The following is a 26,777-nucleotide window of genomic DNA, read 5'->3' as shown; positions in this document are numbered from 1 at the left end:
AGTAATTACATGATATATTTATAATACACTTACACTACAACAATATACTTACAATCACCTAATATTTAAAAAACATACATACAAAATAAATTTATGATAACCTGAGTCAGCATAATGAGCTACAAATAATTTAATATTAAAAACAAAAATTTAATATTTATCACTGAACCAACTAATAAGAAAATACAAAATTCAGAAAGAATAAAAGATTCCCATAGAAAAAAAAATAGTATGAAAGTAATAATAAGAATAATATATCAAAAAAACATCATTTTTTTACTGAATGAGAGTGATGAGTTAGTAAAACCAATATTAAACATATTAAGAATTATTACTTTAACACCTTAAACACAACAATAAAATACAGAATATGGAAAAAATAATGAAACAAGCAGAAATAAGAATTTGCAATAATTAAAAATACAATAATAAAAATATAAATTTATAATTTTCAAAAAATTTAATTTAGAATAAATAAGGATAATATAATAATTACGAATATTTCAACAGATACATCAGAATCAGTAACTTTAAAACATCAATTTTTTTTTTCAAGTATTAACAACCTATCTAAATTACCAATTATTAGAATTTTTCACACAAAAAGAAATAACTATTCAATGCATTCCCATTAGTTCAGAAAATCATGACTATGATGAAATTAATAGTCAAAGAATTTGAATTAATAAAAGATGGATCGTCTCCTTAATGCATAACAATTTTGAGATATCTGAAAGAACTAAATTTAAAACTCCTTTCTACATATCTTCAATCAATATGAACTCTTTGTTCAGATATTTGTAGAGGCAACCCTACTTAGTAACCCCTTCCACTGTTGGCCAAACATTAACACAAAATGTTCTGACAGGCAAAGGTTTTAGAAGATTATATTTTTGTACTAAGAAATTTTTTACATAACACATTAAGTATGAAAACCCATGAAACTACTTCTCTTAAAAAAGCTTAAGTCACAACTCAGCAAAATTTCAGAAAGAAACTCAGTTGATATTTTAGAATAATCACTTACAACACTCACATATAGCAGCACCGAGCAAGCATAGCCTATATCCCTTCCCTGCCTAAAATGAATGCCCATAATAAATTTCCTTAAAATTCTCCTACTGATGCCATTGTAACATGATGCGATGCAACTAAAGATAAACAAACACAGCTTTAATATCAGGCTCAAATATCGAGCTCCTCATATTTGCTGTGTTTCTTGTGTAACATTATTGACTGGTTGGCTAAATGGATCTTGTCACATGCCATCTGTAATTCCAATGGTTTGGAAAGAACCAAAGAATCACACCACAGACTGTTATTTTTGTGTAATAAAGATATCTAGGATAACAGCTAAAACTAGACATACTATTAAATACCCATCGCTCTGCCATGCAAGCAGTGCCACATAAACAAGAGCTTCCAATTTCAGTACCACCAGAAAGAAGGAACTTAGATGAAGATGAAAATATCGTCGAATCTTGAGCTGACTTATCAGCCGATGAAGAAAGAAACCCACACTTTTTAGAAAATAAATAAACTAAATCCCATTTAATTAATCAGTCAGAATTAAATGACCTGGTTTGTGAACTAAATTTATCAAAGAATCCAGCGGAAATGCTGGCATAAGACTGAAAGGATGGCATCTTTTACAACCAAGCCAAAAAAAGTGCTTTCCGTGACAGACAGTCAGAATTTGAACATTTGTTTTCTCAGTATGAAAACTTAATAAACTGTAATGATGTGGACTCTTTACTGGAATCTTTGGGACATATGCAACATATGCACCATCTTGACAAATGGAGACTTTTTATTACTCATCAAAGCTTGGTTTGAAAGCTGTTCTACTTCACATTGGAAATAAATACCCATCAATACCACTAGCATACACTGTTCACATGGAGTTTTATGAAAATATGAAACTTGTATTGAGCAGGATTCAGTATGAGAAATATTTATGACATATTTGTGAAGATCTCAAAGTAACTGTAGGAGAGAAGAATGTTGTTTGTCAGGCATTAGTAAAAACAGAAAAAGTTTATCTTCCTCTACTACACATTAAGCTAAGTTAATTCAAAAAATTTGTTAAAGCAATGGATCGTAATGGTGCAGGGTTTCAGTTTGTAAAATACAAATTCCCTAATATAAGCAATGCTAAAATAAAGGAAGGCATATTTGTTGAACCACAAATAAGAAAACTAATGAGTGATCCAGCGTTTACAGAATATTTAACTAACTTGGAGGTTCCTGCATGGAAATCATTTCAAAATGTGGTAAACAACTTCCTTGGAAACCATAAGGTCAGTAACTAAAGAGAACTTGTGAGTGAACTCCTTCAAAACTACAAAGAACTTGGGCGTAACATGTCACTCAAAATCCATTTCTTACATTTATATTTGGATTTTTTCCTTAAAAATCTCTGCACTATCAGTGATGAACATGAAGAACGCTTTCACCAGCAGATATCTACAATGGAAACAAGATACCAGAGAAAATGGAACCCAAAAATGATAGCCAACTACTGTTGGAATCTAAAGAGGGATCTACCTATAGCAAATTACAGCAGAAAATCCAAAAGAAATAGATTTTAGGTGAATACAAAATGCATGTAATGTATTGTCATATTACATTCACCATCATTTTTGTTTCAAAAGGAATTTCAATGACAAAAAAAACTTAGCCCGATAGAAAAAATCTATTAAGATATATGAAATCAGCATATAAAATACTGTAAGAATCAGCCATTCACTGTTATTTAAAAAACAAAAAATTAAATTTTTTTGACCAATGTTATTAACAAGAAAATACAAATGAAAATTTTCACAACATAATTTTATACTTTTATAAGTACAACTCTGTGTGTGTGTGTGTGTGTGTATGTGTATGTGTGTGTGTGTGTGTGTGTGTGTGTGTGTGTGTGTGTGTGTGTGTGTGTGTGTGTGTGTGTGTGTGTGTGTGTGTGTGTGTGTGTGTGTGTGTGTTTGTATATATATATATATATATATATATAAAAAAAAACGGTATCCACGAACTAGTATTCAAATCCATGAAAAAACAACTGGCTTTGCTAGGACTGTAACTGTAACTCTCGACTTCCAAATCAGCTGATTTGGGAAGACACGTTAACCAGTAGACCAACCCGGTGGGTTAAGAACACACACCTAACTGTAATAGAATAACACTCCAAAAGTGCCTCACTTTCACAGTGTTACTCCATCAACAGCAGTAAAATTTTACAAATTACACACACACAAAATAAAAAACAAATTATATTTAAAAATTTTAAATTAATTTTATTAGAATGTATATACTTGTGTCACAGTAAAAACTTCTTATATCTATCATGGTAAGATAATGGGTGTGAATGACTATCTTACTATGGTAAATATAAGAGGTTTTAACTGTGACACAAGTTACCAATGAAATTCATTTTAAATTTTTGACTGTATTTTTATTTATTTTATAATGTGCAATTTGTAAAATTTGAGTGCTGATGATGGAGTAACAATCTGAAAACGATACAGGTAGGTGAGTGTTACCTTTTTGTTTGAACTGTATCCAGTGGATATAATACATTATTTTTTAATAATTTATTCGATACTATGGTATATATAATGTTTGAAAAAAAATATATATATATATATGTATGCAGATAGACAGTTATAATTTATACTAATATTAATCATAGAAATTTTACCTGTTTTTATGATGTCTTCAACAGCCATATTATGTTTTATGAGTTTATAATTTCTTTTAATTAAAACACTTTAAAAATGTAATTTAAGTAATGTATTATCTGTAAAAATCTATCAAAATTTTTATCAAGTAATTTTAAAAAATGTATTAAAATGTTATTACTCATCTACACAAGCAAAATAAACTAAAACGTTGCAAGTTTCATGTGACATGCATACAAGTACATTGCTCTTGCAATGATGCAGCCTAACTCAAGTGATCACAAACCCTCAGTGCTTAGACATTTATTCTTTATCATTTACATAAATGTCTTCCTGAAGAATGTCTCAACAAAGTAGTCCTTTACACAGGTGATTACTGCTCTAATCACTTGCGATAAATCTTAAGTGTATCTAATAAAAATAAAGTGGTGTTTAACCTTCTACCTGGATTAGTGCAAAGAAATCATACATTAATGAAATACAAATTTAACAAAAAAAAGAAAGCAGAATTCTTTATTTTTTAACAAAAGGATTCAAGTACAGAAAATAAATTGGATTAATTTTTATGGTTTTATGCTGATTAAATCTGAAATGGGATTCGCCACAGAGTCTGCTTTTTGCAAGATTGTTCATGAGATTTTCTAATAATAATAATGGGCCTACTGATCAATTCATATTTTGCATTTTTCACACTATCTTTTATAGATGATTTTTTTTACAATTCCAATGTTTTACAGATTCTACCGTGGGACGAGTTGTCTTAACTGTCATGGAAGAAGAAGGCTGTAAGATGTGCTAGGGATACCTTCATTGTATTCTTGTAAAAATTCTACGCTTTATCTGTTTAATCTTAAAGAAGAACCTCTTGTCAGAGGTTCAGTGTCACAATAATAAGAAACAATCACAAAACAAATACACTTGATTAGTTAGATATTAGGTTATCTAAAATAAACAACAGACATAAATATTTGGCCCTAAATTTTTTTAATAAATTTTCTAAGACAGATTCTTAGTACCAGATTAAAAATTATTTATTCATGTTCATAGCTGCAGGTTTATGAACAAATAAAAGTTTTGGGTTGGGTTTATGAAAGTTTAACCAGGTGAGAAATGTTAAGCCTATCAGCATTCAAACCCAAAACCTTGAATAAAAAAAATACTTTTGATTCAAAGAATGAATTTCTACCATGAATTTTAACAGGAATGGACTGAACACTGAATGGAGTATCTTACTATAATCTACAATTATCTATGGGTGTAAATTTTTATATTTTCCTCATTATACATAGGTTCTATGTACTATGTTTCCATTCTACCAATGTATCTTATGATATTTACAATATCCAATGAAGTAGTTAAAAATTGTACTCTAATATAGATGTTATATTATATTTTAAAATAATGTTAATTTAAATGAATAACATGTACATTTCTATGACCTTTCCTCTACATATATCTGAAACTATGATGATACCAATTGCATGTAGAAATTACTCATTTTTATTGTCATTCTTATAACTTACTCCCTCCCCATCACAATAATCAAATCCACTCTAATTAGTTAAGGAGGACTGAAACTAGAAAAACAGTGAACACAGAAAAATTGACATGAAAAAGTATACATTGTTTTAATTTTACCAACCACATACAATACTACAACAATTTTAATCATTTTACTATCAATATTCACTACTGTAGAAAAATCATGAAAGGATAGAAAAAACTAATGCTACTGATGAAATACCACAAGTAAAAATTGATCCACTGATATTTAACTGACTACTTTAATAAATTCACAATACAAGAAGGTCAGATATACTGAAACTGTGGAAGATTATTTCACATAACAATGAGTAGACATTCTCAATTTACAAATTCCTATTCGTAACTGTATACTTCTAATCATATCATGTTCATAAACATCTGAGAAGATATTTAAGTTTTTCTTCAGGCTTTTCTTCTTCAGATGAAATTTCCATCAGAAATAGTATTAAAATTTAATCAAATTTCATTAAGATTAAATGTTGATTATAATAATTCAATATTCATCATAAACTGAATATAATATTTTAACAAGTCAATCAGTCTAACAATGTTAAACTGTACAAATTACAAAGGAATACATTTTTTATTCATACAGCTTCTCTCTGTGCTTTCATACAGAATACTATACCGCTATATGCAAATATCATATTATATGTATTCTCAGACTTTAGAAAAACAAGGCTTATTATGTATAAAATACATCACTTACAGCTGAATTTAAATAGTGGGAAAAGCAAAAAAAACCATCCCAAATAAATAAAAATTGTCCATTATAAATATTAAACCTTATATGACTGTATGTATTAATTATTAAAATTAATAGAGAATATTTATTTTTCCAGAATATGTTTTAAATATTCATTATTACTAAATTATCACGTATCAGTTTGACACATACAGGATGTTTTATTTTTTTTCAAAAAGCAAGATTATTTATTGAAATTTATGGCAATAAAATAAATAAGTGTAAAATAAAATAAATTCTAGCACTAATAACAAAATGATGCATTTCTCTTTTAACACAAAAATGATATACCATAGGAATAATGATGAAGACATTTAGCAGATGTATCAGTAAATACAAATATTAAGCCAAAATTTCATGTCATGGACGTGAGGAAGAATGTGGATGATCATTAATATCAAAAACAGTAGAATCTTCATCATCCTCTTCTTCTCCCAGTGGTGTCATTTCAACATCCTCACGATTTGTTAATAATCCATATTTACGTACTCTACATCTTCTTCTTCTTAACCTTTTCAAATGAAACAATAAAAATAAAAATTATTAACAACAAATGAACAAAAATAATAATGAACGTAATGTATGGATATTTTAAGAAAAAAATTTGGATATTATATCTCGAATCAACAGTCAACTTGATGTTACAACTTTGATGTAGAAGTACACATAAACAATGTATATACCATTCTTTGGTATACCATATGGGCTACTTATGAATTTGCATGTTCCTAAATACATTACTAAGTAAGTAATCTTACATTTTAATTAAATGAAGAAACTAAAAAAAACTGTACAAAAACAATTCCCTTTTTTGTGAGTAGTAATATACTACTAATCAAGCAGCAATAATATACTGTTCCCAAAGCAGGGTTAAAAAATTACCCAACTTCCTAAAAGCTTTTGCTCAGTTATAAAATTACTAATTAAAAAACAGCTAAGTTTAACAAGTTGGTATAGTGATTACCATGCCTATTCCTAGACTGGCTGGTCTTTGGTTTTATTCAAATAAGTCCAGCATTTTTTCCATCATCATTTCAACCAATCCATTTTCAACATTGAAATAAATGAAAAAAGCTGTATAGTGTCATTGTGGCACCCTATTATAGGGTCCCTGCCTAGTGAAAGCTGGACAACGATCTTGAAAGTGGATGAGAAATTCCCAACAACAGAGAGGGTGGAAGAGCCTAGGGAATAAATCTGAAGAAAATCCAGGGTATGATGTGCTCTATAAGGTGTGGTAGAAGCAAACCTCCATGGAAAAGGAAATTCCAAGCTAACATCCCCTGGTCCTTCGATTGGGGATCTTGCATCAGGCTAAATCCCCAACCATGTAATGCATCTATTGTTACAAAACCAGGAAATAAGCCTCAGAATGAACAGGATTTAAGAATTAAACAAATTATAAATATGAATGTGAATGGGGGAGTACAGAAAAGAAGTAAGGATGGGCTAGAGAGTGGCGACATGGAATGTGACAATGATGTTGGCACCAGGGAGAATGAGGGAGGTGGCAACAGAGCTTATTCATTGTAGGATGGACATGGTGGCACTGCAGCAGAGGAGATGGCACAGTAGTGGACAAATTTACAAAAAGGATTCCTCTATATTGTATAACAGAAGGTTATGGTGACACTGGTTTCTTTATCAATAAAAAAGTGAGAAGAAGGCTGTTTCAAACCAGAGCCAGAGAGGTTGTATATAGTTAATCAGATAATTAGACTGAAAAATAAACTTAGAAATTTTACTGTAATGTCTGTGTATGCTCCTACAAAAGAGCAGAAAAAGAAGGTTTTCATTGATGTGTTGGCAGGGAAGGTGAATAAGGTCAGAGACACAACATAGTGGCAGTACTGGGAAACTTGAATGCTAAGGTGAGGAAAAAACCGTCAGTAAGGTCTGTTACAGGTGATATTCTCTGCATGAGAAGTCAAATAATATTGGCACAATGTGCAGAATATAACAGGATCATAATTAAGAGCACAAGATTCCCTCAAAAGATATACCTAGGGACTTAGAAAGTCCCAGGTTTGGAAATGATCAACCAGACTGACCATGTCTTAGTTGCAGCTAAACACATATTGGGGATTTTGGATGTACAAATGATGAGAGAATCGAACTGCAATACTAACCATTTCTTGGTTAGAGCTGTAATTAGATTGATGCTGACCAATATACATAAACAAAGAAGGATAAAGAGGCACAAATGGAATGTAGATAGGTTGAAGGTTGAAGAGGATAGGAAAGATACCATGAGAGGTTGGACGAAGAGCTTGCCAAAGTGATTCAAGGACACAGGGGAGGAGGTAAATGTGGAAAGTGAGTGGAGGAATGTAAAGGAAGTTTTAGAGAGGGTGGCTTAGGAGACCAAGGACGGCACGAAGAAGGTGATAATTGATATGACTGAGAGTGTGGGGCAATGGTGAGGAAGAGAGACAAGGTTAGGCAAAGGATGATGCAAAGGGATACGAGAAGTGCTAGGAATGAACATAAATATAATAAATACGCTACAAGATTCCATATCTATATCCAACACTCAAGCTTCAAGCTTAGGTGGCAATATCATTAGGAAAAAAAAATACTGTGAATTGAGAAGAAGAGAAAATTCTAAATTGAGGAGCAAGATGCAAGAGACAATAACGAAGAAAGTGGAAGAACTGGAAGTATTATGTGGTAGAAATCAAAGCTGAAGATTTTATAAGGAGGTGGATTAGTTTAGAAAAGGATATCAGCCAAGCATGGAGGGTTGTAATGACAAATATGGACATATTATCAATAATGATGGAGTTTTAGAGATATACCAAGGAACACTTTGAGAAGATTTTGAATAGGAAGGAGGAAGATGATGTGGATTTTTTTTCTTTTCTGTGTGAAAAATAATACCATGTTTTCATCTCCCAGACACGATAAATTTGTTGTAATAAACAAGATATATCACATTACATATCTTAATTAAAGTAATAAAATAACTATGTGCTTTAAGGCAATTGGCATGAATAGCTGAAACTCATTACAGTAATTCAAATACCTGAATGTAAAAAGATGGCCCTAAGAAACCGTAAAACATAAGATAATATTTCATTATCTGCTAGAATAGTTTGCATGTAAGCCCCTAGGTTAAATTTGTGATGCAATGCCGCATAATAAATACAATCCACAAGGATGTGATGCACTCAACGAGCAGTCTCAAGCAGCACAAAGGGGTGCATTTGTTTGCATCATCAGATATCCATGAGTGAGCCTAGAATGTCCTACTCATAAACAGCACACAATAACCTCCTCTTTATGGTTATTTCTGCATGAGTAGCTACACAGTGATCAGTATTCTTAATTGGGTAAAGTTTATTGTTCATGGTACCATCCCATTCACTTTGCCACTCCTCATGAACTACCCTCTTCAAGAAATAGACAAAATTGTTAGCAGCAACACAATTGGTAAAAGTAGACTAAAAACAAGCCTCTTTTGCCGCACTATATCTGTATGCTCATTGCCTGAAATTCCTATATGGCTGGGGATCCAGTAGCCGTTCACTATTGTATTAAATCTAGTCATTTGCAAAATAACACACTTAATCTCAAAAACAACACAGTCTCTGGAGTACATGTCACTAATTGCCTATAAGGCAAACATGGAATCAGAGCAAACAAGTACATGTCGAAATGTTGGGCTAATTATAATTAAAGCCCTTATTAATAGCAAATAGCTCCAAAACAAAAAATACTGGAGATGCTGTGGAGGCCAAACATGTATGTTCTGTTGCCTACTAAAAATGCACAACAAAACAGAATTAACGTTTATAGAGCCATCCATATAAACTGTAACATCAGGATTCATGCTATTTATATTACAAAATTTGCTTCACAAAACAGCTGGATTTGTGTTCTTTTTATTATACTGACAAAGATCAAGGCAGTAATTAACAACAGAAGCCATAATCTCGGCAGTAAAGATTTCGGCTGTTCTTGATACTGATTAACATGCCGGTTGGAGAATAATGCATCAAAGGTTGGATAAGTTGGCTGCACTTTAATCTGAGCCTTAGGAGCATATCATTTATTTCCGCCTATTCCAAAGAGATGGTTCACCACTGTCCACCAACAGACTTACCTTGGAGTTTCAGCAAAACAGATGAATAAATGATGGACTGCATCGAGCATCCTTAGAACAGTGGCCTGTACTGACAAATAAGCTATGCAGCCTAACAAGGAACATACCAGAGCTCGGTAGAAGCGCAACATGCATGACTCAAGTGGATCTATGTAAATACAATTGAAGGTCAACATGTTCCCTTGACCAGGAAAAGTAAATGCACTTCATTTTTTCCAGGGAAAGAGAGAATCCGGTAAATTTCCACTAGAGTTCTCAGCTGGTTATTGTGTTTTGAATCAGCCTCTCATCTGTAGCTACAGAGAATGTAAATTAAAAAAAATCTACAACTAAAGAACACATAACAAGTTTTTGCACCCAGATTGTTATACTATTTATGGCTATGGCAAACAAGGTAACATTCACGATACTTCCCTGAGGTTCTTTCCTGAGGTTTGCTTGGCATTTCTTCCGCCACCACCCCATTCAGTCGCCCTAGACCATAAGAACGAATGTATGTGCCACAAATGGCTACTGAGCCTCGAAACAGTTTAGAACCAGTGTCCTAACTAGCTCCTAGAGCTAACTTAAAGCGTGAGCGGAATAAGCATGGTACCATACCCATATACCACTCGCTTGCGTGTCCCACTGCCCACTTGTCATATATCACTAAAATGGGTAGGCACACCCTGTCAACTACTAGAAGATGTATAACTATCAATAATTAAATTTATCTCGTCAAAGACAGCAATTTGCTGCCACGCCTAGGCCGCTGAATGCCAGCAAGTAGCTGTCCACCATTTAAGTGTTTGGAGCATTAATGTGGATGGTAGCCAGCCATATCTCTTGGTTAGCTTCCTACTGGACAGTAGGAGTCTTTTCCTTTACGTAAACTACTGAATCGGTTAAACAAGCAACCACATCAAGGAACTCCCACATGGTTTGATAATGTGGCTCTCACCACACTGTCTCGCCACTTGTGAGTGGCCAATTTTCCCACTGACCTCAAAGTTCCAGGGTGGCCTGATTTCTGGCCCTCCCAAGAGCTGGGCAGTTGATCATGTTCTCGTTCAACTGGACCTCCCCGCAGACACACAGCTTATCAGCTGCCAGGTGCAACCGAAACAAATATTGGTTTAAATTTACATGGTTAGAGAGCATTTGAGCTCCAGTTGCCCTTAAAAATGAAGGAAAGGCATTATCATCCCCCCAGATCCTGTGCAAATCTATATAAGAACCTTCCCTTAGTCATGGCATACCATTCTTGCTGCCATGCTTCAATCGCAAGGCTGTAAAGCCTCCTCCGCAAGCAGGAGATGGGCAAGCGATTACCTAGTATACCTCACTCATGAAGTGAATAGGATTCCTCTCCTCCATACTGTGTCCTATGACTTTTGCAAATTAAAAAATATAGCAACCAGGTGTTGGCAAAATAAAAAACGCATTTTAAATAGCACTTTCCAGGGCAATAGACGATCTACCCGGGCAGAAACCACATGTTCTGGGACAACTAGGGCATTTCTCTAAGGTTACCACACTAGACAACAGTTTACCATTCATTCCATCCCCTTGCACAGAGTACTGGTTAAGGAGGTAGGACAATAACTTGTGGGGCATGATTTATCTTTAGCAGTTTTAGGTGCAGGGATTACCAGTGCTTCTGACCAAGAAACTGCAAACACCTGGTCAGAGAATATCTTATTATAGATACACAAAAGCTGTTGTAGTGCACTATCTGGGAGGTGTGATAACATACTGAGCCTGATATTATCATTTCCAGGGAAAGTATCACAAGAATTATTCAAGGCACACCTTACCTAATTATAAGAAAAGGGTATGTTCAATTCAATCTCCAACAGGATATTTTTGCCTGCAACTATATCTCACACACTCAAGACAGTACAATGATGTAAGTGAAACTGTCCAGAATGACCTTCCAAATGTGTTCGTCACATCAACTGTCATGGTAACAAGGTCTCCCTTGCTTTGCAGTCCAATCGGCTGCGGTGAATATAATGATCTACATATGGTTCGAACCTTTCACCATACAACAGATGATGGTGTTGTTCAAGAATTGGATTTGATGTAATTTAGCCAAGATTTTCGTTTAGCACACCGAAACACTCGATTGCAAAACAGCCCTCGTGTTGCGGAAGACATAAACTTTTTCCTGTCAAATATACAAAAAAAATAAACATGCAGATTAATACTTATCAAATACTAACCAGTTCTTTTTTTTTTTTAATACTGACAAATTTTAAAAAGGATTCACTTTTTCAGGCACTTCTTCGGCCTCCACATCCTCGAAATGGTGGTGGGACTTGGAATCCTACAAGGCCAGAGACAGATGACTAGGTGACGTACCAGGCGAATGACGTTTTAGTAGATCCCTTCATAGCGATCTTATTAGTTTGCTGCGTTGTTGGTGCAGCGGGAATGTTCTTTGGTGGTGTTTTCAGTAAACCACTTCCAGACTTTCTAGCAGAAATTAGTACTTAATGCTGTAACAGCAGCCATTAGGGACTTCACTTGGTCCAATAATGCTTCTACCAATTTAGTCAGTTCTTTGCAAGAACTAAAAAGAGAACTTTCTCTTTTTGTATATTGTTTGTAGAGAGCGCCTGAAGATAACTTACTCCAGTTTGAACAGGATTCCTTATGCTGAGGGATTTTCATAACCTGTCAGACCACAGGAAAGGAAACTTCAGTACAGATTTTCAAAATAGCTTCCTTTTTTGTAAATGGGGCATTCTCAAGATCCTGCCAAGTGTGGTAATTTACAATTGGCACATTTTTCTACCTCAGCACATGTGGTACCATGTACAATATCGCCGCAACACACACAAACTTGTTCTTTTGTGCAACCATCTCTGTTGTGGCCAAAACCTTGACACAGAAAGCGGCTTCTGCAGTTAGGTATATAGGTTGGACAAAAATACTATTTTTATTTTTTCTAGTACATTCGATTTGAAAAGATTAGAATCAGCGAGGATGTTGGTACATCAATACTGTTCTCCCTTTTCATAATCCTGTGCACTGATGTAACTAACTGTATGATAACTCATATGTAATTTCAGATAACTCAACATGAGTCAAGTCACGGCATGAGGTAACCCCTTGCTGAAATTCAACACCTTATTGGGCTACATTACCACTCCATCTTTGCCTATATATTAAACGGATAACAGTTTTCGGCATTGTTCCTGATTATCTGCTTCAATAAGCAGGGCAACACTCCTTAGCTTTTTGATGGATTTCAGAGATTCGCAAATTGTTACACTATTACACTAGTCTTATTTATCAGGACAGGAGAAACTTTACCAAAAGATTTACCTTCCTCACTGTAACTCACTACAAGAAACCTTATACAGGATTATTTCACCACCTCTGTAACATTCTTGCCTCCTGCTAGCTAAATCTTCAGCTGACAATGTTGGCTTGCGACTCTGAGTTTGTTGGTTTTTTCAGGTGAACCAACAACCACTGAAAAATTTATAAGTAGAATTGACATACAGTTCCCACAAGTACCAACGATATAATGAATTACTCTAGCAGAGTGCACACATACTGAAATACAACTAGACTCACCCAGATGCCCCAAGGACATCATTTGAGACTCTCTATATGAAGAAGCATCCCAGCCATTGACAGGATAGTTTCCACCTTGGATTATGGTTGCATTTTGAAAGGTGTCGCAACAACACCACATGTAAGTGTAACAAGAGACATTGTAAGATGTTGTGTATTAGTGTAAGGGTATATGTTATAATTTGTGTAGTGTTCTTGAAGTAGTGTATGTGTGTAATGTAAAGTACTCTGCAGCTCAGTGTGTAGTGGAAAGAAAAGCTGTAGAGGCTAGGGCCGTGGGGACGCCAACCCCCAAAGTCTTAAAGAATAAGACTCCCCATCAGAGAGAAGATCCAAAGGAAAACAACTTAATAACAGTTATACCACAATCAGTAGTCATAATAGAAGAGAAGGGATGGGAGTAAATGGATTTGTGTAGGGTGGTGATGGTAATGGCATTAAGCAATGAAATGGTTGTTGTAACGGCTCAACCAGAAATGAATATGAAAATGAAATATCAATATTAAAAAATAATAATCACCTGGGAGGATGGTGTAATAAGTAAGCTGATTAAATATGGAAGAGATGTATTAAAGCAGGACATTTATAAACTGATATTGGAGGCTTGAAGAAACGAAAAGATGCCTGATGAATGGAAGAAAGTTTGATCTGCCTGGTTTTTAAAAGGGGTGATAAGATTGTATGTAATAATTATAGGGGTGTCTTCTTCCTTAATATAGTATATAAGCTCTTTACAAATATTTTATTACAAATGTATACTCCACTTATAGAAGCAATTCTCAGTGATTATAAGTATGGTTTTAGAAGAGAGTGGAATACAGTGAACCAGATCTTCACAATAAGGCAAGTAATGGGAAAATGTAGGGAATATCATATTGTCATGCTCCTGCTCTTTATTGATTACGAAGGAGCCTTTGATAATATTTAAAGAAGCAAGGTAATGGAAGCACTTGAAAGATATGGTATACCATTAAAACTTGTTAAAGATGGTCATGATTACCTTTGATGAAACATATTTGAGGATGAAAATGGGTAATTTTGTTGAAAGGCATTTTGAGAAAACATCCAGAGTACAGCAAGAATCCTATCAGAAAATAGATGACGATATAGAAATAGATTATATTTTCAATCATGTTGAGAGTTGTGTTTTTAGGTATACTGATGGGTAGTAGTGTAGAAGTGTCAGATGATATGGAAAGAAAATGACGGATAACAGAACTTTTTATGCCAGCATGAAGTTATTTAAATCACACCTCTTATCAACAGCAAGTAAAATGAAATTATATGTGGTATGTTATGGTTTTGATACATGGGTGCTAATAGTGAATGACACATCAAAGCTGAGAATTTTTGTAAGCAAGAATAAGTAGAATCACTGGGCCAATCTATCACAATGGAGAGTGAAGAATGAAAAATAATGCTAAAATTACTAACTTACTGGAAAATGAAGATATTGTAAGGTTCATTAAATCAGGAAGAATTAGATGGGTGTATCATGTGGCGAAAATGGGAGAGTATGACAAGGAGGATACGGAAGAAAATGATGTACAATAGAAGAAGAAATAGATGGATGGATGAGGTGGAATGTGAATTGAGGATGCTTGGCATTTTCAATTGGAGATGACAGGCAGAGGATCAATATAGAGGGCAGGGCTATGTTCAAGAGTCCAAAAGTCACATCAGCCTGTAGTGCCGAGTAAATAAATATTTCTTTTTAGTAACTGAAAAGGCAATATTAAAATAGTCTTCCCAAGTCAAGAATAACACAGAAGTTATCAATAAAAGTACAAGATATTACTGTAATTCCTGTTGGATCAATAAATAATGAGGACAAAAAGTAAGAGTCCAATGTACCCAGTAACCAATGTTATAACACCGATTACAAACAAGAAATCCCTCTTATTTAAGAGTTATCCCTTATTTTGCAGCAGGGCATGAATACTGCAGTCCATGGGTGTACCAAAGTATATGTAGCCAGAGGGTGGAAGAAAAACAAGACCGACAGATCTTTGAAGTTGTACCAGCAAGCGATCAACCAATATTAACTCCAAATATGATGTATCTGGATTTCATTTGACCATTGTCAGATTTATTATTTGTTGTATCACTTCTGTGTAGAATAGATTTATTAAGTTTTATTTCACTGGAGGGTAATAATTCCTTTGGCATCAAGGGATTTCTTAGTTTCTCAAAGTGTCTATCCAGGCTATGATCACCTTCTAAATCAACATTAATGCTTTGTCACAAAATCATTATAATCTGAGATTTTCTTTGAGTTGTTTTTGTATCCTACAAATTTTCAACTTTATAATTATCAATGAGTCTATTTAGTACCAAAATATTGACTTCAAGATTTAAAAATCTTGTCTCAAATTCTAAATATAAGTTTTTTTTGTTTTTTTTATTATACAATTTTTCTTGAAGCAATAAGTTGTCAACTTTTGTAGTTCCCAAGGGTAAATCGTATCAATTAAATGCAAATGACAGTTTATTTGCATTTTTAAGTTTCTATAATGAGGAAATCAACTTACCATAGTCTTCAGGGCCATGTTTGTCAATTAAAGAAGATATTTCACTACATATTTGCATAACAAAAAATGCTACACATCATCAACCATATCCTCCCAATCAACAAGTTCAGAATGTGACATTATTTTATTACTTCCAGTAAAACCATTAAAATGTTCTTAAATAAAATAATACATTAACATAACATATACAGTTTCAATGTTACAAATAACAATTACTACAGATAAAACAGTAAGTTCCATCGGACAATATCAAGGTCAGATGGATTAACCTTTAGTATTTCAATTAAACAAAGCAAAATATTATTATTATTATTATTATACATTATCAGAGGTCAAATGTTCCATCAAAAATATGAAAAAATTATACTTTGATAATTATGGACTATTTTGTTAAATAGTTATCTTGAAATAAAATGGCTATATATGACCACATGATAGTCCCAACTAAACCAGAACGCAAGCTGCAAGAAGCATAATTCATACTTAACAGAATCCCAATGCACAATGAAAATTAATCACTCTCATGAAAAAATAAATGTAAACAAGAGTGACGGTTAGGTTCAAAAGGTATCAATTCTGCACAATCCTAGGGCAGAAGCGCAATATATATCATACTATATCTATAAATACTAGAATGAATTTATAAATAATAGAATGTTTTATAATTAAGATATTCAACATGAAATATGAATCTCAAAGTAACTCATATCATTAATATGACATAAGCCATATTATAATATATAAAACACAACATTCTGGAGCTATTTAAAGTATTGGTACCTCAATTTTGTCAAGTACAACCATACCTGATAGCTTTAACAGTAAAGTACAGCACAACTGCTACACTTAATCCAGCAAATATGAAAAATCCCTCCATAACAGTAGTAGAATTAACCTTACTGGACCACACAGGGATAGAATTTTTTAAATCGTTTTCATTTACAGAACTGTTTAACACTGTTGACATCTTTGGTAATTCCACATTTTTATTACTTTTGTTTTCAACGTAAACGTTTTCTTTTCTACGTGTCCGATTTAAATCATCAGAATTTGATGTATCTTTTTGACTGTCACAGACATAGGAACTAAAGATTAATAATAAAAATAGTTGAATATAAAAGTTAAGGAACATTTTTAAGTCCGGCATATTTTGACGCACACCTACGATTTGTATAAAAATATGGTAACCATTATTAAAAAAAAATAAAAGCAACAGTAACTATTTCACCGAAACACTTAAATTATCATATTTATTTCGCTTACTGTTAGTATCATCTACCGTATAATAGAACACACTTACGATGCTTAAAAAAGATCAGCAAGTTAACAATCAGCTGATACGGCGTTCTAACTAGAATTCTGATTCGCGATTAGCATTTAGTTATTAGATCGCTTTTGAACTCTTCGTATGAAACAACTCATTTTCTTAAAAAGTTGCTCAATTTTGTTTCATTGTCCAACCTCCGGGGTCCACCGTTTCATATTGCTTCAGAGGATGAGGTGTATGATTTGTAGCATGTGTGAAAATGCCATGCCTGACTGGGATTCGAACCCGGGACCTCCGGATGAAAGGCCGAGACGCTACCACTCGCGCCAAAGAGCTATTTCATTGTCCTAATGTAACAATGAATAATTTTTACTGTAACAATTATTTTATTTTACTCCATCAGAATGTATTACAATTTAATTTATAACTTTACTACTAGCCTCAGTAAGGTTATTTTAAAATAAAGGTTCGGATAAATTACCATAGATGAATTTAACTAAGTGTTTTACATTAAAAAGATTATGTATTACATTTAAGATAGTAGTTACATTTTAGCTTCAAACACTGAAAATATTTCTGAAAACCTTTTTATGAATTTTTTTCACTCCTTACTTTTATTATCGTAAGATAATAAAAGTTTATTATTGTAAGATAATAAAAGTTAAGTAGATTCACTTATATACTGTTTGTGCAATACAATAAGGATACATTTAACACATCTTGAAATGTTCATTCTGATTTCAGACAGCTCTCCTCTCACTCCATCTTATTAGTACCATTTCATTTTTTGATCAGAAAAGACAAAATGAGATTTAAACTTTTACAAAAAAAAAATGTTTTTAAATACTTGACAATCAATTTGTGTCCAGCAGGTATTTTCAAAAATAAATCTGTAGTTCCATGGTAATAGAACAATATATATATAATTTTTCTTATATTCTATGTTAGGCAAAAACACATTCATAAATTGGTACAAAGAACATGAGTATAAGCAATACACCAAATCAATCTTAGCATATCACTTCTTAAGAAAACAAGACTCACAAATATATTATCCACAACCATACACATATCACAACCTTAACTCCATTATATCAAATTTACTACATTTGTAAATTTTATGAAAGCAACTTTCTACTTGTAAATGAACAAGCATCATACAGATCAACCATACTTTATTGATCTGATGAAACTTCCATTAAAATTTCATAAGTTAGCTTTTAAATGATTTTACGTTTGCCAAGGTCTCCTAAGTTTTTATCTTTATGATACAATTCAAATTTATAATAGCCATAACTGATTTTGATTTTCAGCAAGTAAGATGTGTAATGGTCATAATGCTATAATAAGTTTTTATTATGGAAAAATGTTTTGTCCTTTGGTTTATGAAAATAAATGTAACAATCTCTCACATGTCATGGAATGTTAGCATGTTGAATCTAGTTGGTATACAAATACAGCAATGGGCTAAACTACAGAGATTCCATGTTGGTCAAGATATATAATTATCTCTTCAGTAGCCCAAATAAATCATAAGTTAGATACTGGATAAAAAATATCAGAGCAATAAATGAATCTTGGAATCCATATCATACTTTTTGTATGATATAGTTCATCATAGATGAACTGAGCAGATAAAATGTAAAAAACAAAACCATTAATTACAAATTAACAATAGTGCAGATCAGCAATTAACATGAGGAAAAATTTGATATTAGTAAAAATTAAAATGTAATATGTTCAAAGCTGACTATATTAACAATGTTGTACTTGTTAACAATAAGTACTTGTAAAAATCTGTAAATAAAAGAATTACCCAGAAATTTAGCATCCAATTTATTGAAAGTAATAATGGGACCATTTAGCACATTGTCTAATGTGCTAATAAGGTCTTTACTCTTGACTTAACCCAAATTTACAGAGCCTATCAATTAGTAGTCACATTTCAAATACTGTTGAGGCATTAGTTTTTACCCCTGATACTTAAAGCTCTAAAATAGTTTGATAATGCTCCATTATCCAATGATGGTATTCATTCACCTGTTGTGTGGACAATCTTGTGTAACCTCTTATGGACAACAATTGTTCCATGGTCAATTCCTGCAGCAGTGGTTGATTTAATCAGTAATGTACTCCTTGTTTATAAGAAAGGGAGAAGTGGACTTCTTATTATCGTCTTAGTGTATCAACTGTTATATGCAAAATTTTAGAAAGAATGCCAAAACACATCTTCAAATTTGCCACAGATTACTATATCTCGATTCAGCTTTATAACTGGTACAACAAAGATTTCAAATTTACCAATAAATCTTTATGATGTAGTTCAGGCTATTGACTGGATACCCTGTTCACATTATTTATCTTAATTTTGAACAGATTTCAATAGAGTACCTCATGAAAGACTATTTGTGGCTTAAACATATCATCCTAGAACCAATTTTAAATTTGATTAAGGCCTTTTTGCAAACAGAAAATTCTTTGTAAAATGCAGGGAAGCTCTTTCTAGTTTACATAACAACTACAGTGACAGCCCTCAGAATATTTATATCATAAACTTTTTTAAAAAACTTTATAAACTTTATTTTTATAAAAAATTTAACATATTTTTGACAAAGGAATGGTGTAGCAATTACCACAGAAGACACCAAGCTGTATAGCCAGGCATCAACATTAAATTTACAAATCGATTTACATACTATTCACAACTAGTTAGATATGTTTATTCAAGCTCAACTTTACTAAATGCCACATATTTTACATGTAAATAACCCTCATTAAAATTAAATTATAAATAGCTATTCAACAATGAGATGTATTGTCAGAAGCAAGTTGCATAATATATACAAATCTAGGAAGCTTTTAGCTAGGAAGTTCTTAGGAAAGAACTTCAGGCATTTGTCTTATGATGAAGGTTTATGTTAATAGTTTCAACTTACCTCTAGACTTCTGATGTACTGACCTAATGAAGTATTCAAGATACTTAATTATCACTACAGTGTTATCTTACCATTCTGTGTTTTTACAGAATGAGTGTCAAGTTCTCCAGAACTTGAAGTCATTCTAAGAAACTTGATGTCATTCAGGAGTGATTATAAACATCATTTTTTTAGTGTGAGTATTGTGAACTTGTGGATGCAACTTCCAAGTGTTAGTATTCCTTCAGTTAATTCTATTCTCTGTTAGATTTTTCTTTAACCATTTTCACTTTTGTAATGTTCTGTTCACATCATACCTAAGGGTACTCTTCTTACTTCTTTTGGTTTGATATTTACCAACTTGCTGCCCCTTCTTTCTTCATAGCTTTGATTTTCTGAACACTCATTTTCATCTCGCATTGTGCACAATTTGTTTTCAATTTTAAATTATAAGTTAAGTATCCTGTGCTTGATCTTCCACTTCTCATCTGTGAACCCCATTTTCCTTCCTCCTATGCTGATCCCTTCATTCTTTGATTTTTATCATATGTTCAATTACATATTAAATAAAGTTGTAAAGAGGTAGCATGGTTGGCTTACTCTTCCTATTTCAAGTCATGTTCATAACTTCTCCAATTTTTTAGAATTCAGTGATGCTCTAAAATGATTAGTATAGAAATGAAGGCAAAGACAAATATTAGATGTAAAAGATTAGACAAACAAATGAGTTAAAACTAATGAGGAATAATAAAACAAAATAGAGAATATTCATCAATTTATTACAGTTCCTGAATTATCATCATAAGGTGATTGGCCCCGAGACAGATCCCTTCCCTTGTACATCATTTAACCCTTACTTTTAACTAAAGTTTTGAATAATTAACAGATCCCCTACTTCCTTTCCGATAAGCTATCTAATTTATTATTTAGTTCAAACTTGCTTGCATCTTCACCTGATCTTTATCTCACTTAAAATCACTTGCGATAAATCCCAGTCAATTTGCTTTTTTGATCTGAATTGGTTTCGATTCATTCTCTCCATTTCTTCTAGCTTCCAGCTTATTTCATTCTGTCCATGTAATTTTTTCCAGTATCCTCCATTCCACATTTCAAATGCTGCCAGCCTTTTTTCCCCTCTAACATCAATAATTAAATAGAGGAAATAAATGTTAATTAAAACACACAAATAAAAGAATTAAACATTTAATGAATAAAAATAATAATTTTTACATCTATACTTCTTTCTATAATAAATTCTTCATAAAAAATATCTTTGGGGCAGAAGTAATCTTTACAAAATTACTCACTGTTGTTTACATAAAAAGGAAAAATAAATGAAAAAAGTTGAAAATTCATTTTAATGAATTTAAATTTAATTTTGAGTTTAAAAAATCATAGCTTTTCTTTTTCATTGAGTTATGTCACTATCATTTTCTTTCAAATCTTTTATTCACTACTTTATATTTATAAATTCATCTAGTAACTACAAGCTGACACCCAATTAGTAATGGTAGCTTTTTTGCTGTGAAATGGATTTATATATAGTAGATGAAAATTTCCAAATGTAATAACCAGGATTTGAATGCATAACAAAGAGATGAAAGGTAGAGATGCTACACTCCACCATGAAAGTTAGCTGCTGGAATAAATTATAACCTTTCTCTAAAAAACTATTAACCATAATTTTATTTAAAATGACTTCTTTCTCTATACTTTCAACTCTAGATTCCTATACATTTTAAACATGTCACTCCATGTTAAAAATTGACTTTTCAAGATCTACAGTGTCAGTATATTTATGCATTCCAAGGTTAATTTTGGGTCAAAATCTGTCAGCTTTTTATTCATGTTTTGGACTGTATTCAACTGGTGTATTTTGCTACACCTATATTTGTTGTATGTTGCTCTTCTATAACTATGCTGCTTAATTTGGGAGATATCAAACTGTTTGTCTAGTAATACAGATTCCTACAATGACTCTTCAAGCTTTCATTAAGGTCTTCATACAAATATTTTTCATACTAATCAACACAAAATATTTAATCATTCAATCACACCGTAAAAAATTTGGGCAGTATAAATGTATGTACGTACATACACAACTTAGTACTACATGTAAAGTTTAAAATCATAGCTTCAAGTATAATTAATCAGCATTTAAAGTAATATACATGCTACTTGCATAATAACAGTGTCTTTGCTGTTGTGTGTGATTTAATGTTAGTTTGTTAGATAAATGGATATCTGTAAATTAGCTTCAACAGGATGTGTTATTGCAACAAACATAAACGCTATTTTATTTACACATACGAGGTGTGATAAAAAAATACGGTGAATGAATTTTTATAGCGGCAACTGCCGACGCTACATCCATATGCTGTAATTTGTCAAATAGCATGATCAACTCAGACAGGCAGGGACAAGTTGTATAACACGTTCGAGCTTGCCAGAGCCACTAGAGTGAGGTTGTGTTTATCATGTCTGTAGTGCAACATGGATTTTGAACAACGCATTAACATTAAGTTTTGTTTTAAGCTGCAAAAGAGTGCCAAAGAAGCTCACAAAATGTTAGAATCGGTGTATGGCGATAATGTGGTAACTTTGAAGATTGTGTACAAGTGGTATGATCGATTTAAAAACGGAAATGATTCTGTTGAAGAAGAGCAGCGTGCGGGACGTCCAGTAACCTCAAAAACAGTTGAAAATGTGGAAACAATGGTTCATTCAAACAGGAGAATGACTATTTGAAAGCTATCGGAAGACCTTAACATCTTGTACGTTCAAAGCATTTTAACTAATGAAAGACGAGTGAGTGTAAAATTTGTTCCCAGACTTTTGAGTGATGAACAGAAGGAAAATCGAGTGTCAATTTGCATGGAGTTGAAGAGTCGTCTTCATGCAGATCTGGACTTCATGGCCAAAATTGTAACTGGATATGAAATTTGGGTCTATGGCTATGACCCTGAGACCAAAATGCAGAGTTCCCAATGGAAAATCAGTTCATCTCCTCGCCCTAAAAAGGCACGTCAGTCAAAATCCAACATCAAGGTCATGCTCGTTGTTTTTTTCAATAGTGAGGGCATAGTTTGATCAGAGTTCGTTCCAAGGGGAACAACTGTAAACTCTGAATTTTATAAGGGTATACTGCAACGTTTGCGAAACGACGTACGAAGAAAGCGACCAGAAAAATGGACCAATGGCCTCCTTCTTCACCACGACAACGCACCGTGTCACACCTCACTTCTCATTCGCGAGTTTTTGGCCGAAAAGAGTGTTCCTGTCTGTCCACATCCGCCATACTCACCAGATTTAGTACCATGCGACTTTTGGCTCTTCCCAAAAATTAAAACTGTGCTTAAAAAAAAACATTTTGACACCACTGCTGACATTAAGAGGGCCACGACCGAGCAGCTGAAAGCCCTTCCAAAAGACGCCTTCCAGAAATGCCTACAGTCATAACGTTGGGATAAGTGCATTGCTAGCCAAGGACAGTACTTTGAAGGAGATTAAATCGAATTCTATGTAACCTTATTACTTTCATTAATAAAAACTTATTCACCGTATTTTTTGATCACACCTCGTTATATTGCTGATCGTTTTGCAATACGGAAACGGTAAATTTTTTTCATAAATTTAACTTGTAAATCTAGCATTGTAATTTATTTATTAAAAACAAAAAATGCATTTGAATGTTGTATAATGCCAAACAAGGCACCATAAATTTTAACAATAATGAATACTAACGATGTACAGTTACTAAAAATCATTCATTTCCTTTCTTAGAACAAGTTTACCAGTTTTCATAGAATAGTTCTAAATTTAACAAATACAATGATACTCCAAATAATGTAAAATTTCATCACTTCAACCTGTGATACAAGTTTTTCTGGTTTTAGAAAAAGATCACATGGGGTGGTAATATTTGGCAGTACACTTATTTTAGCCACAACAAATTTTATTTGCAGGGCATAAAATAGCAAACTGGATAAGCGATTTCGATTCTGTGGTTGGTTTTTCAACATAATGGTGCACAATGCATTGAAACAACAAGGATCAACCATAATTATTGCAAGTTTTGTAAGAACTATATCGCAATAACATTTTTAAATCTATAAGGCATAAAAATGAATGTCATTTCAGAAAGTAATGTATTTCCTTAATAATTATTTTGTGTGGACAATTAATTCTTAGAAAAAAAAAAAAATATATATATAGAAAAAAATATTGCAAATATATTACAATTAAAAGTTTTTCTTAATTCTGCAGTTTTCCAATATGGAAATAATGAGAGTTAACATTGTGTGCAATTTTACATTGATTAATCACTAGTGGGTAGTGGGCACTTGTAAACATGTGAACATTTTTATAAGAGCTTCATAATTCCTAACAAAATTAATCACTAATTTTTATTTAGATGATAATTTACTTAGAACATTCAAACAGAATAATATTCAAGGAAGAGAAATTTTTTATGGTTGCTATTAGCTAAATCTGAAGGCACCAAAGAAATCCTAAATTTCACATAACAGATAATGCAGTAATCAGAAACAGATTCTTGAATGAAAAATAATTGATTTAAACATGACAAAAATTAATGCTTCTAAGAAAAACAGTAAATTACACAAACATATATTATTGAACTTATAAAGGTCCTGTAACAAATTTTTTTTATAACTCAACATTAAAATAACTATTCGTACATAAAATCATTGATTTTGTAATATTGAAACTGTTTACAATTGACTAATGTTAAGATCAGTCCCAAGAACTAATAAAGGCAGGCAGGCAGTCAGCTCAGCCAGCAGTTTACCCTTTGTAGAATGGTTGAAGGGGGTCCCCTAATTTAAATCCAAAATGACAGCTTCCAACTAACTAGGCTCTGAAATAACTATTTGTTTATCTACAATCACAACAGTTGAGTGACAGGCATAAGTCTCCTAATTGAGAGGTCTTTTGTAAGAGTCCAAGCTTTTTTTTTTATACTACCACAGATGGTGTTTTATTTTGAAGTAACCTTACAGAGACCACACCAATATATATATATATATATAATTTATTTTTTCTTCTTTTCCAAATTTTTTAAGAATGCATACATTTTTTGTCTGTCCATTTGATGACATAGATGAATATTTATAAAAATCTGGTTGGAAAACCAAATGAATTTCATGTTTACCGATACAATTTTGTTCAAATATAATAATTAAATAAACTAATTTATTTTAATGTTTATAAAACAAAATCTATTTTTTAATCACATTCCTATTGTGACCCCAGTCCAACATGTTCATAGATTTGTAGCTTAATGATCTACAAAAAAATGCATAGCATTTTTCCAAATCATCTGCATTTTAAGAGTACATGTAACAAAAAAAAAAAAATGACAAGGAGATCAAACCCGACGCCTCTTGATTATGAGACCACAATGCTTGCCACTCTATTACTATTGTTACTGTGACTGAAGATTTGCAAATAAACTACTTGAACCACTAAAAATGTTTAAATTGAGTAGTCCTGTTTTCCACAAAAAATATATATTTAAAAATCTATATTTCTTTTTAAGGATAAGTAGATTATCATTAATCTGTAAGAAGTGAAAAAATGTTTGAAAAAGAAGTGAAAAGTCAAAAAGTCATGTTTGAACCGATTTTTTCCACATATTTTTTTTATCCATCTAATGACTTCTGATGAATGTACATTTTTGTTACAGATTCTGTGGAACATGTTCAATAATCAATCAGAATTACTGATCACATCACGGAGGTCATCACATATAATACTAAAATGAATACACCATTACATAAAAACATTTTACAAAATGCATAGGTAATGTTATTTTGGTCCAAACCTTGGAAATGCCAAGAATTACACTGACCTAGCTATCATCTTATTGTATGAATTTTAAAAACCTAAGATTGCTGTGGAACTGGTTAGACCAGAATTTTCATTCAACAAATGATTTGCTTTTGCCATTTTAAGTTTTAAAACCTTTATTTTTCAATAGAAGCTTTTTATAATACAATTATGAAATTAGTTTTGAAATCAATTTATTATGTTTAAATCTTTTTTTGATCAATCTCAAACAGATTTTAAAATTTAAACATAAATTTTTAAATTTATTTTTTTAAACACTGAGTACAACCCCATATTTATTTTTCTTAATACTGAATTCTAGCTGTTGTAAAACAAAATATATTTTTAAATTACCTTTATAAGCACAGTCAAATTCCAACTACACAGAAATAAACAGTAAAAAATATATCAAAATAAGCACTAGTTAAAAAAAAATGAAATTTAACCACTTTTGTAATATAAAAATAAATTAATACAAATTAAAATAAGAAAACTAAAATTTTTTACAGTAGTAGCAACTCAATATAATAAATGAAAAAGTATGTAAAATGATTAGAAAAAAAACATATGAGGGT

The 26,777-nt window shown here is 32.2% G+C and overlaps 1 protein-coding gene across 1 annotated transcript; it reads right to left on the bottom strand.

The window, feature by feature from the left end:
- Positions 1 to 5,122: 5,122 nt before the first annotated feature.
- LOC142320986 (membrane protein FAM174A) lies at positions 5,123 to 17,509 on the bottom strand. Its single transcript, XM_075358985.1, has 2 exons — positions 16,977 to 17,509; positions 5,123 to 6,478 (listed from the first exon to the last, which is right to left on the bottom strand). The coding sequence occupies exons 1-2, from the start codon at positions 17,315 to 17,317 to the stop codon at positions 6,328 to 6,330; spliced, it is 492 nt and encodes a 163-aa protein (XP_075215100.1). The 5' UTR covers positions 17,318 to 17,509; the 3' UTR covers positions 5,123 to 6,327.
- Between the last annotated feature and the right edge of the window lie 9,268 nt (positions 17,510 to 26,777).

The sequence above is a fragment of the Lycorma delicatula genome, chromosome 3 (genome assembly GCF_047948215.1).
Source record: "Lycorma delicatula isolate Av1 chromosome 3, ASM4794821v1, whole genome shotgun sequence".
In the NCBI taxonomy this organism is placed as follows: domain Eukaryota; kingdom Metazoa; phylum Arthropoda; class Insecta; order Hemiptera; family Fulgoridae; genus Lycorma; species Lycorma delicatula.
The sequence above is the reverse complement of the archived record's forward strand: the minus strand, read 5'-3'. Positions and strand labels throughout refer to the sequence as shown.

Excerpts from the sequence above, each read along its gene's own strand:
- LOC142320986 (XM_075358985.1), bottom strand. The coding sequence starts at position 17,317 with ATGCCGGACTTAAAAATGTTCCTTAACTTTTATATTCAACTATTTTTA. Across the intron at positions 6,479-16,976 it reads TTTACTGTTAAAGCTATCAG|GTTAAGAAGAAGAAGATGTA; the intron begins GTATGGTTGTAC and ends TCATTTGAAAAG.